Source organism: Zosterops lateralis (assembly GCF_965231275.1).
Source record: "Zosterops lateralis genome assembly, chromosome: 8".
NCBI classification, from domain to species: Eukaryota; Metazoa; Chordata; class Aves; order Passeriformes; family Zosteropidae; genus Zosterops; species Zosterops lateralis.
Genome location: NC_139768.1, coordinates 21,570,455 through 21,583,735, shown reverse-complemented (window position 1 = coordinate 21,583,735; position 13,281 = coordinate 21,570,455). Strand labels below are relative to the sequence as shown.

Below are 13,281 nucleotides of genomic sequence, written 5' to 3'. Positions count from 1 at the left end.
CAGAGCATGCCCATAGGTTGCTAATCTTCAGTGCTGATGTTTCCTTGTCTACTATTTACATCTCCTATCTCCTTCCCATCACTCTGTGAGAGCCGGCAGAATGCATTCAATTAAAAAAAAAAAAAAAAAAAAAAAAAAAAAAAAGAGGGAGAGAAAACCCAAAAACAACTCTGCTTTTTTTTTTTTCCTCCCTATACTAGAAAAGTAGTGTTCCAACACAAAATAAATTGGTTTCCACCTCCACCACTGCACAGAATCTAAAGCTTTGCTGGGGGGTTGATGTCCTTCAGGACAGGGTGTTCTGGGTGAGGAAAGGTCACCCAGAGAGACAGAAAAAGCAGAGTGCCCCGGTCTGGGGAATATCAGGAGAAAGAGAGAAGGTTCCCAAGAGCAGTAGATCCCAGCAGTTCTGTGAGGTTTTATCAGTGAGGATGAGCTTTCTCTGGCAGCAGAGGAGACACAGCCCCCTTGTCCACCAGAACACTGAGGGACACGAGGCAGGATTACATGGGGATGGAAATTAATCTGGTTTCACTACCTGCCCCCTTTCCTCTTGCTTGTAATTATTTTGAAACAGGCTGAAAGCAGGGAAGTTCTTCAACAGGTCTTTGGCACATTCACTCCTAAAGCTACTCTAAAAATTCTGTCTATAGAGAGGTATCCACCAAATTAAACTCTGCCTCCCAAACCAGCAAAACCCCACCCCAAACAACACACACCACCAGTATTGCAGATGCAGATTCCAATGTTTTATTGGTAGCAAGGATTTGGGGATTGGAATGTGCTCTTAGCAAGCAGTCAGAGTCTGCAGGACATCCTCCCTCACGGTCCCAGAACCACAGAAACGGTACCTGAGGATAAAGTAAATACAAGCACCTTGAGCTGTCAGCAGTTGTGGAAATTATACAAGTGGATTTATTTTGATGCTAACACAACCTGATTTGTCATTTGAGACAGCTGAATGGAACAAACCCTGAGCTTCTAAATTTGAAATATTACTGCTGGGGAAAGCATTGGTAGGCTGTATTCATTCTGCTTCATTGCCTGCCTTGCTTTAATTTTTGTTCAGTTTTGGGGTTTCTTCCCCAGGTTTTGTGCTACCATCTCTATAGGGATGGCCACAAGCACTTGTGCAGAGGCCACAAACACTTGTGCAGAGGCCACAAGTCAGTAGAAGGGTGAGTTCCTACCCACAGAAAAACACTTTGTGTATTCAGCAATGTGCTTTGGTGACTGGAAACTACAACCAGTCAGTACCTCTGTTTTAAGTTGAGTCCAAGTGCTGCTTGGCTGTAATAATTTCACTTTCCTTGAAACTGTTTCCACCTCCCACGTTGTCTTTTAAGTGATGGAATTTAAACTGTGCATTTGAAAATAGGTCTAAAATTTAAACTGCATCTTCTGTTCTAGATACCAACTCACGATGTGGATAAAATAAAATAACTGATCAAGAAAATGAAGGAATTTGTGTTTATAAATCCAGGAAAATTAGTAAAACTGGATCAGTAAATCAGTAAATCTGAACATCCAAGCCATACTTCATGAAGTCTAGAGGAATCAATTTTAGCCTCTTTCCCTTAGCTTTATATAGAGGCTTCCAGTGCAGGCTCCAAGTGTTAGTGTTCCTCATTGGAAGGGTGGGTTTATTATCACCATCCTCTTTAGTCAATCATGACCTTAGGGGTCATCAATACCAATGGAATACTTGGCTGGTTCCAGCTGACAGTGAATCAGACCCACAAATAATCTGGTTTTGTGAACAGTAGGAGCTTGGCAAGAATGATGCTGACAACCCAAGCCAGCATTAATTTTTCTCACCCAAAGGGTTATACAGAAAGTTTGCTTTTCTAAAGCTTGGAGAGATTTCCAGTTTTTCTTTGAGGTTATTTAAGGCAAAGGGTTGAAATAGTGGTCAATAGAACTATGGATGAACAGTGTCTTGAAAGGAAGGAAATAAAAGGTTTCCTGGAGAACCTTTTCATTTTAATGCCTTAAATAGTTTTTTCTTGTGAAAAGGCTTCCACTCTACTTATAATTTTGTCACCTATCTTCTCCAGTAACTTTCAAGATTTTCAAAATGGATATACTTACACTTTTCTATTTTCTCCAACTTCTACTGTGATAGTTTCAGCCCCCAGCTTAGGAAAAGTTGGGTTTATCCAGTTGTTGTTCCAAAGGAATTTAACCTTGGTAATGTCTCCTACATTCACATCTGCATCAATATAGGCTGTGTAACTGTTGTCTGGTTTGAGGGTACCCCTGTGAAAAAAAGCATTTTATGGATGTGAGGCATGGCAACACTTACTGTTAATTACCAGTCTTGTCAAAGGCTCTGCTGTGGTGGCAAGAGGGTAGAAATTTAGCAGAGGGACAATGTTTATCCTATTATATGGTAGCAACATTATTGACAGATTTCTGATGTAATTCACCCCAAATCACTGTTTTTCAGAGGCAGGTGGGCCTAATATGCTGTCTTTTTGTTTCTCTCTTCATAAGATCAGTTTAAACAGAATTATTATTTACAAATGCAAATAAAGGGTTATAGAAGAAGTTTCTTGTCTATTGAATCTTTAACTTACTTGGTGATCTGGTACTGCTTTGTGTTCCCATCCTCGCCATACAGGGCAACATTTACATATCCTCTTACTTTGCTCTTTCCAGAGAGGGTCACAGTTATCTTGTACCTCCAAACTACACAGAAGAAATACAGTGATTTAGACTGTACCCAGGGAGAAACAGTCCCCAAAATATCAAATTCTAGGGGTTTTTGTTTGTTTTGTTTTCCCATCTCTACAGTATAATTGAGACCAGAAGATACAAAACACCAGTCAGTCAAATCTGTCATTACATCCTAATGAGATCACCATGAGAAATGGAAGATATTTGTGTAACTTTCTGGGAGAGAAAAAAGAGAAAACTAGTCCATATCATCATAAATACAATACAGATCTCAGCACTTTGAAGATTTTCATACAGACTGAAGCTGGAAATAAAGGGGTGTTAGGGATAAATACAGATACAGAAATCTAAGCAGCATGAAAAAATTCTGAAGCTCCAGGAAAATAATTTTTGTGGGTGGGAACTTCCTTTCAGTGTGCAATTAGCAAAAGGAGATCAAGAAGATTCTGGATAGCACTTACAGGGGCAAACTAAGCAGTGTGTTGTGAGAGCTGGCATTTGGGATAACTGAGCTTGTAAAGGAGGTCGTTGTGTCCATCCAGTTCTGAAACCCGCTGTGATCAGCTTGTTCTTGGCCTTTGTCCAATGGAGTTTTTGGCCTCTCCAATGATGGAGATTTCCCAGCTTCCCTGGGCCCCTCTTCCTGCATTTAACTGCTGCTATAATGACTGCAATTTTCATACTATTTAATAAGAAATTGCCTTTCTGCAGCTTCTGTGCATTGTCTCTCCTCTATTCTCCTTGAACCTTGCAACCCACTAAACATCTCCACTAGTAACCTCCACTAGACTCTAGAGTTTGTCAGCAACTTTCTTGTACTGTAGGGCCCCAAACTGGCATTAATGTGGAGCAAAAGAGGAAAAAGCATGAAGAACAGAAGACACTTTTGCACTGTGATGAGATCTGTTCATCTGCTAAAGTTAAGTGTCAGACAGGAAAATAATTTTTTTACAAAGAGTATGTAGCATTGGAAGCATTCAAAACTCACGAGGAAAATCCTTGGTCTCTGCAGTATTCAGGTAAAGTTTCACGAAATCATTTTTAAACTGGTCCTTGTGTCTGTCTGCATAGTGACCCATATTTGGGCATCCCCCTTCTGGGCACGGGAAACAGTTTCCCTAGTGAAAACAAATATATCTATTAATAACATTACCCAGCCAACTAAGGAAAAGAAAAAAATTAGTCAAAGGGTTTATTTTTAACCGTGTTTTCAATGGGGTCCATCCTGAAGCTCTGAGAAATACTTACTTCTTGAAAAAGATCATATGAAGCACAAGGATAGCCTAAAAATCCGTCAGGGTAGATGATACTGTCCGAGTAATACTTGTAACTCCGCAAGTGATTGCAAGCCACGAAGTCCCGAGTCCCTACAAGAAGATCCCCCCCAGGTTATTTTCCTTTTCTCTTACCGCTCAAGGAAAGAAACCCATGTCATTGACGTTCCTCCTCAAAAGCCTCGTCACAGTCCTTGGAGTATCAAACCTCAGGTTGGAACTTTACTGATGCACTCACACCCTAAGGAATGTCACTGGCTCAACAGGTATAAAATGCAAACCTGAAATGCTTTATGGAGACCGACTGTGCAGCTCAGCCCAGCCCCTGTCCCTCAGAAAACACTTATTCAAGCAATCTGACCGAGTTTAACAATAGAAACGAGAGCTGCCTGAAGCAGGTCTTTTGTAGGCAACAGTTTCATTACCATAACAAAAGAAAACCAAATGAAAAGTATTTAACAGTGAACAGTGAACTTCCTAGGGCAGTGCTGATTTGCTCCAGCTGAGGGCTTCAAAACAAAATTATTATTATTTGGGGGGTGCTTAAGAAAGGGAGACTCTTAAAATTAAAATAATGAATATATTATTTTCCTTTGTGTTGCCTGTATTTTCCTGACTCTAGGTTAAAAAGAAGACCATATACTATGGAGTTATTTCTTTGTGCCTTAATTCCCCATTATTGATAACAAGTTTACTCTATCAAAAAAAAAGAGGGGAGAATGAAAAAGTAATGCCTCCAGCTGCATTGAATAAAACCTGGAGTAAAAGGCTAGCTATCATAAACCAGTTAATGGATTCCCAGAGTTTAAGGTGTTGCAGTAGTGTAAGAAAAAGCTCAGATAATGTACTGAAAAATCCTCACAGCAGGAATATTTGCAGTTTTTAATTTATTTTTTAAATTTTATGTGCAGTTTAATCCTAGAAAGATACACAGGAATCCTCTGATACTTAGGGATCTTATTATAACCACGTAAAACAACAAAGAACAGTGTATTTGAGCAACTATATGCCAATATTTTTTTAGCTGCCTAAAAATAGACACAATGACATCACTTCAATGCAATTCAGATTGTAATCTGTAATCTCCATTTAACAAGAAATCGAATTAATTGCTCTATCTCCGAAGATTTAATCTGGAGACACTCTCCCAGGAGTAGCTGTGAATATCTTTGCCCAATTCCACCAGTGCTGCTGCTGCTGCTGCTGCTGCTGCTGCTGCTGGGCAATTAGACACAAAATGCAATGTGTTGTTAAAGACCCTTCAAAATTTTTGGCACAGGTCCAGCAACTTTTGTTTCTGATACTAGATCCTTTAGAGGAAACACATTTTCCAGGGGCAAACCCTTTGTCTTGTTTATTTTTAATAAGCTCTGGAAAAAATGCTGTGTTTTGAGCATTTTAACAGTTTCACCGCAGTCTGCAGATGCCATTGCTGGTGGATACACCAAAAGCTAAGGTAAAACACCTGAACTGAGGAAAGATGATAAGTGGCTGCACTTTGAGGGATGGCCTTCCCCTGAATTTGTAATGCAGACAACACACTTACCTTCCCAGATGCCATCGATGTCTACAATCTGTGAGAGAGCGTTCTTGTCACAGCCGGGCATTTCCTCTCCTCCATTTGGGTAAAAGTCAATGTGTCCTATAGCTGGGCGTATGCCAAAACCTGGAGCATTTGAAACAGGGGTAATAAGCATGTTTTAAGTTAATGTTGTTTCATACCTGTAGCTGCTGGCTTCAAGTTTGCCTGTGCATGGTGTTTTAGGACAGGAGCTGTTAGTGACTAAAGTGGTGAATTTGTTCTGCTCTGCCACAGCACAAAACTTTGGTGAATTATCACAACACTTAAGTGCCACAGGGCATAAATAATTCAGTACAGTAAGTAATAAATGATCAGTACAGTAGAGCTGCATACTCACCTAAATTGGGGATTGTGGGAGCTGAGTCTGTGTGGATAACATCAACAAAGTCTGCATCAGTTTTGTCCAGTCTGACTTCAATTGGAGTGCCTTGAAAATAAGGTTGTGCAGGGTCCAGTCCTAAGAGAAAAAGAGTTGTGCTATGTATAAATAAAGAGATGTAGGTGTAGAATCATCTTACATATCATTGATTGATTGTATATAATTAATATCACAAATATAGCTGCCTATGGTTCCTTATAGCTAAGCAATAGAGGCATTAATAAAATGAGGATGTGTGCTCTCACTTACCAAGCGGCTTTTCTCCCAGGGAGTCACCTGTGGGAAGCCTATTAAATTTTACTGCTTTACATACTTTGGGCAATATTGAATGCCAACACTTGGAATTAACTTTTGTTTTTTTAATTGAACTTCTCTTTAATAGCATTTCTCAAACTGAAGTTACTGTCTCTGCATCCCAAGTAACTGATCCATCTGTGTGGTTTCTAGAGTCCCTTGCTTGAGAGTACTCAGAGGAATTTGTTCTGATAGCATCCCACCTGCTTGGAGTTGTTGAAATCTCCCTGCCTACATCAGACTCCAGTCAGATTTTGGGAAAAACATCTAGTTTTGAAGCAATGAGCTTTGAACTTAGCAGAAAATTGAATCAATTTGCTTCCCAAATTGGTGCAGCAATTTCAGATGCTTGTAAAGTCTTGCAAATTGCACAGTTTTTGCTGCCATATACTTGCATCTCTTCTTGTCCCTAGGCAGCATGTTTTGGGTTTTCTTTTAAACTGAATTTTGTAGACTATTAGTCCAAGTTTCATCAAGCCTGAAATCCCTGAGGAAAAATAACAATTGAAAAGGGTTTTGTCAATAATGTCCAAAATTGTCTTTTATGCATGAAAGACCACTCTGCTTAATGCACAATGCCCTTGGCATTGCCTACATGATGAAAAAGGAGATCAAACCCACAGCTTTAAACTCTGGAAGTGCTGAACATGTTTAAAAAAACTCTTTGCTCTGTAACATGTGTGCAAGCAAAATAATCATCACATTCTTTCTTGCTGCTTGCCACAGCCCTGCTCCTTGGGGGGATACAGTGAGAAAGGGCTGAGTTGTATGATATTCCAACAACCCCTGACTACACTGCAGCCCACAGATGCAGTCACGAGGGAAGGTGAGGAGGGAAGGGACAGCAGGGTTTTGTTTGGTGGCTTTGGTGTGGCTGTGGCTGCAGTCACTGACCCGTGATCCTGCCGATGCCCGGGCGCCTCCGGCCGGCCTCGCCCGCAGCGTGCGCTCCCAGGCTGTGCCCAATGATGTGAACGTCAGCTGGAGAGTAGTCATAGTCATCCTGACAAAACAGCAACAAATAAACTTTGCTGTGCAAATGGAAGAATTAAAAGGGGCTGAAAGCAACTTCTAATTTGGCTGCTGACCCAGGAACTCCTGTAGGATCTCAGCATCTCTGTTGCCAGTTACTTTTGTCCAACACAGAGATTTTCCAAACCTCCTTATTCAGCTGCTGCCCTGGTTTGGAGGTTGTTATAACTCCAGACAGCTCTGTCAAGAGCCCTGAGAGGCTCTGTATCATTCCAGAGGGCCCCTTTAGGTTCACAGAATGCTTGTCTAGCTTACAGGAGTTGGCCAAGCAGGAACTCTTGGTCACACCTGGCAGCACCATGCACAGCTGGGGAGGCCATGAGAGGAGAGATGCCTTCAGCCTTTTTAGGCAGGAATTCAGTTGCTGCAGTGCAGATGTGGAGAGTGAGAGGAGGGTCAGAGCACTGCTAGACCCAGCACACCCTCTGGTTTTAGTTATTTATAGTTCTTTTATGGGAAATTTGTGTTGAAAGCAATTAGGTTAAGAGAACGCTTCAGACCAAGCTTCACTTCCCATGTGAAACTGGATGCAAAGGGGGGCACCTCCTGTAGGTTTGGGAACTGTCCAGCACAGCTTTCCCTGGGGCAGCTGGTGGGTCCTGCTTGTCTGCAGCCAGTGCTTCCAGCTGGTTTTCTGGTGTTCTTGTGAGCTCTTTGGTTCTGTCTCCATGAAAAAGAAGTTTGCCATATCCATTTTTTCTGCATATTTAAAAGTTTTACACTGCATTTGTTAGCATCTACAGAGTAACTCTTTGGCTGTACTACGAGAATTTCTTGTATAAATTATTTTTACAAGTGTATTTCCTCTCCTTAAGTTGGCAGGCCCTGCTGCTATCACACAGTACTGTCCTTAAAAAAAAAAAAGTGTTTTCAGCACAACTAATCGTGGAGTAGAGAACAATGTTTTCTTCTGGTTGCATCCCCATTTGTGAAAGTTCCAGAGCTGTTTTTCTTTGAAAATCAGTATTATAGCTAGAGCTTTAGAAACAGCAGACTCTTACCATGAGAACATTTACGAAATAAGCGATTTCAGCGCCCACGACGCGGATGTTGTTGGATGCCTGGGTGTACTGACACAGAGCACCTCTCCTCCAGCTCACACAGAAACAGTTCACATCTTCCACAGTAAGCATCCTCTGTTTTGTAAAACAAAAGTAAAACCGTGGTAAATACAGTATGGGATCAGTTCATGTTGGTTATTGTGGCTCAGCAACTAAATGTTGTGTGACCTTTTATGAGAATGTTTTGAAAACCAAAGCTGTAGCATGGATGTGTGCTCAGAGGGGTTTGTGTGATCACACAATGCTGACAGAGGGTGATATGCAATGTAGTAAGCATTTCAAATACTCAGAGCAGTATTTTTTTACAGAAAGGAAAACAATATCAATAATGAAACTTTCAAATTTTATTTTCAACCAAACTTGGTATGTAACACTAAATAAGAGCTTTACTTATGCACCTATTCATTTCAGCGATTTAAAAGTACTACTTTAACTCAAATTAAATTAGAATATTTTTGGTAGTAAAAGTCAAGAGTGGTTTTCTGATGCAGATTTGTAAGAAAGAGAATGTGTCTTTATAAGTTGGTGTATAAACTGTTGCTCTTCATTTCAGATTTATGGCTTTATTTGGAAATACGCATATGCAGGCAGAGACTTTGCCAGAGAATCAGAAGCTTTAGTGTTCTCCACTGAGCTGGATTATTTGGCTAAAAGTATTTTGTTTTAGCAGCTTAAGTATATGGCAACAACTGACAAAGGACAGAAAAGGCAATAAAAGTGTCTGTGACCACAGTATAAGTGGTAAAAATCAATATGCAGATAGGATTAATGCTAAACGGGAAGGAAAGAAAGTAACAGATACACATAGGAGGATTGATGTATTCACAATCCCCTTTGCTCCACTCTTTACTGAAAAGATTCACTGAGACCAATTTTTTTCTAAATATAAACTAGACTATTGTGAAAAAACACAGGCTACTGTAATAGACAAAGTATTTAAGGGTTTGTCTCATGCCTCTACATCCTGGAAAATTGATCAAATGGATTTAAGGACAAGCTGAAAAAACTTGTGAGCCATCTCATTGATTGTGAAGTTCCAGGAACAAACCTGTATTTTGAGAGTGCAAAATGTAAGACAGAGAATTATAAAAACTATCTGCTTCTGATACTTTAAACAAATTATTAACTGACAAATCCAACAATCACCCATCATTTTTCTTTTCTTTTGATCTAGCATCAGAAAGAAGCAGGCAAAGGGGATGCAATAAATGCGAAATACCTAGATTTTAGTTTCACATTGTTCCTCATAGCATTCTCATACATAAAATAGGAATAATTATTTCAAAAAATTGTAGTTGTGTTAATGGTTGAAAAACTTTATTCTCAAAGTGACATCAACTGGTATTTTGCTCTGTGCTGCATGACTAGGGGCTTTCATTGGCTCCAGCTGCAATTAGAAGCATGTTTGGAGGACTTGAGAAAACCACGAGCTGGAATTGCACTTTGCATAGTGACGGGGTTAAGGAATAATTTGTGCAATGAGCACAAAAATCAATATAGCAGAGTGCTTTACTACAATCAGTGCTCATAGCAAGTCCTAGATTGAAAGCTTTGTTTGAAATATTCCCCTTGAGGTCCCCTTTGGATGTACATTTCTACATTTTTATTGCTTTTGGTAATGGCCAGCCCATGTGCTCAGCCTCCAGCACCCACATGGCAGCCCAAACCTTCCTGATAGACCTTCCACATCTAGAAACCTTCTCTTGACTGGAAAATTAGGATGCAGGACTAATCTGGAGTCTACAGTTATTTCTGGAATCACCCCAACCCTAGCCAGTATGTTACTCCAGGGTTTGTGTTCTTTTTACCAAGGAAAATGGCACTTACTCAAATCTCCTTCTCTCTCACTTCACTAAAGAGAAAAGCTGAATGCATTTTACCTCATGCCTTTCTTCAAGGTGCAAACCTACATATTCAATTTGGTAACAATCTGAGAAGATGAACTATTTTTCACTTTCTTATCACTACAAATACCATGAGAAAAATTGGTTAGAAATAGAGAAAACAGACAATTTATAAGAATGTGTTTATAAATGCAAATTAAGGGTGTCCCTGGGGTACCTACCTGGCACATGTCTGACAGCCAGTTTTCTTCTCCATTGTCTATAAATCCGTGCACAATAAATTTGGTCTTCCTGCTTGTATTAAAATTTGAGGCCTCGATTGTTGACTTATCAACAGCAGACACCTCCTATATTAATATAGATTTTAAAATAATAAAATTAGCATAGATAAGATCTTAATAAGCCTTTAAATCTGCTTTCTGTAAATAAGTTTTCCAAACTGTAAAGACCTGAACTGTGCTTATCTCTGCAGGTGTTTAAAAGTTTTGCAATGTTGAACTCATCTGCAAGAGTGCACATGAAGTTTTATGTCTATCTCCATTCAAAGCAAGCTTTGACACCTATCTTAGAGCAGACAAGACTTCAGCATGCTTTGATTTTATCTGTGGAAAAAAATTATCTCAAATGCTCAGTTTTCCAGTAGTTCTCAGTGGGGATCCTGCCAAGGAGCTGGAAGAGGTGATCTTTTGAATAAAGTGGAGGTTTGGTCATTTTTAACACTTTTCAGGAACACAGCTGGAGTCTGTGTTTATTAACAATTTTTTGTGTGTGATTCACTTAGGTTTAAAGCACAACAGCTCTTACTTGAAAGTCATCAGGGTTTTCTCTAGTGTACAGGAGGAAGCGAGTGTCTACGTTCTCTGGTTTCCAGGGTAATTTGTGGATTGGTCTCTCTACAGTCCCAGACCATGGCACGTCATCTGTGAAGCACCCAAGCCTATCAAAGCAAACTTCATCCCCTGTGGAATGAAGACCAAAACAATGATGTATGAATGAGCAGAGAAATGGAGCAGTCGGAGCTCATAAGTATGGCTTCTCTGGGGGTCTTTTTTCCCCCTCAAAAATCCCACAGTTTACAGAAAGCCAAGAGCAGCAGTTGCCCTTTCCCAGACCTTGAGAGGCTGCAGTTCACCCCAAGGAGAGAAGCCACCCTATTGCTCATCAATGAAGTCTTCAGAGGAGTTCCTCTGCGGTATCCTGTGCAATACTTTGGGAATCCTATCCCAGCTGTTGCTGGGCCCAAGGCAGAGACAGCTGGTGAGTTTCTCCTAATGCCAAGCCAAAATATTGCAGATAATCAGCAATAAATTGATACTGTGCTGAACAGCTCGCATGAGAAGTCTTATACTACACAAGCCAGTGTTTTCTTCTGAATACAAAGCTATGCCCTCATCAGACTGCCTCCACTCCCTGGCCCTGGCTTTTTTTCCCATTTACATCACTAATAAGAGCACAAGAAATATCTCTCTATGTTTAGTAGAGCAGTAGCTTTGTTCTGAGATAGGAACATCAGCTTTTCTTGCTCACTCCTGGGGCAGAATCTCCAGAGTGGAGAAGAAAGACAACATATATACTCTCATCTCACCATTCCTATATGGAAAAGTGAACAACATTAACCTCAATCAGTACGTTTTAAGGCACCAGGGTGTAGAATAATACCTAGAAAATGGGTGGAAAATACAGCAGCATAGAAAGGCAATACAAACACTAACCCCATATGCTTACCTTCTGCTGTGCTGAGCAGAAACAGGGCAAGAATCCAAACTCCAAGCATCTGGAATAGCAGAAAAAGAAGCAGCTAGGATTTGCTAACCCACTCGTTTAGCAAGCACACTCAGCCCCCTGGTGCTGAATTTTCTCAAGGTGAACAGAGTTGTTTCTGCAGGTTGTTTCCCTGACTGCTGCGTGTGCCAGACAGGTGTGAGTCAGCTTTGTGTTTGCATGCTCCACGAGAGATTGGAGGCCATAAATATACAAAAGCACAGCTTAAATCCAGGGTGATTTTTTCCTCCTAATCAGATGCATAGGAGCTACTTTGGAATTAGCATTAGGACTAGCAGAACATGAGCTGCCATTCTCCTTCACACTCCTGTGCTGTGAGAAGCCACAAATCTGACAAAGTACAAGGAAAAACCCCCAGACCTGAACTACTTACGATGCAGTCTTGAAGCTCCTGGCATTAGTGTGTAAACTTTTCATGTGTTTTTATAGTCTGCTTTATCCTTGGAACTGTTTCTAGAAAGATAAGAATATTTGTTCCAGATTATAGCTTGTAGATAAACTGGAATATAACCTTAAGGTTGGTTTCTCTGATAGTTCCAAAATCCCTGGATGTAGATTTCTTGAGCTGGATCCCACAATATGACTGGAGCTCCTGAGGTTGGAAATTCCCAGGCAGCAACTCATCAGGAGTTGAAAGAGAATTATATGGATCTGTGTGTCTTGTCTTGGCTGGGAAGACTTTTAGGTGTTGTGTAGTTGGGGTGTAGGAGATCTACAGGAGGAGTTAGTAGGGAACCACATAATTTTTAAATCCCATTCCTTGCCCTGTACCCAGTGACTTCAGATCTGAAATGCTCCTGTGTTTTCTGGGTGTTTGATGAAGGCTTATGTCTCTTGGAAAACTCTTAGTGGGCTTGCTATATTCTTTTCATAGTGAAAGAGTTTGACCTTCTCCTGGCAGCCCTTTAATTTCCTTGCTGGAATAAGTAGATGTAGAAGGACAGTTGTTTAACCCCTGAGATCTTTTCTGTACTATCCATGTAACCCAAGTTTGAGAAAAGTTCTAAGTGATTAACTGAGAGCAAACACTCTGGAAATATATACAAATAATATGCGAAATTCCCCACTGAGATATGGCTGGACTGCTACAATGCTCTGTAGATTGCTCTAGTAGAAACATCAACTAAAAGGTGAAAAGCAGCCTGTGCAAATGCACAGGACCAGGTCTGGCAATCCCTTGGACCTGTTTGTCTCTAGAAGAAGGCTCTAAGTGAACTCAAGAAGAAATGAGACCTGAGCTGATTCCCCTTAGAGAGTTTTGTCAGCTTGACTATACTTTATGGCTAATTGTTTGCAGAGTTATGTTCTCTGATCTCCACCTCTGGGAATGACCAAATGGATACCAGGTGTTCCA

At 40.5% G+C, this 13,281-nt stretch overlaps 1 protein-coding gene across 1 annotated transcript; it reads right to left on the bottom strand.

The window, feature by feature from the left end:
* Positions 1-787: 787 nt before the first annotated feature.
* Positions 788-11,919, bottom strand: LOC310912006 (pancreatic triacylglycerol lipase-like; the record flags this gene model as incomplete). The annotated part of the gene is made up of 12 exons (XM_083866134.1): positions 788-851; positions 2,092-2,259; positions 2,580-2,691; positions 3,668-3,797; positions 3,928-4,046; positions 5,500-5,619; positions 5,873-5,992; positions 7,103-7,211; positions 8,242-8,376; positions 10,367-10,492; positions 10,950-11,104; positions 11,871-11,919. 12 exons carry the CDS (start codon positions 11,917-11,919, stop codon positions 788-790), a joined length of 1,407 nt encoding a protein of 468 aa, XP_083722260.1.
* Positions 11,920-13,281: the final 1,362 nt, after the last annotated feature.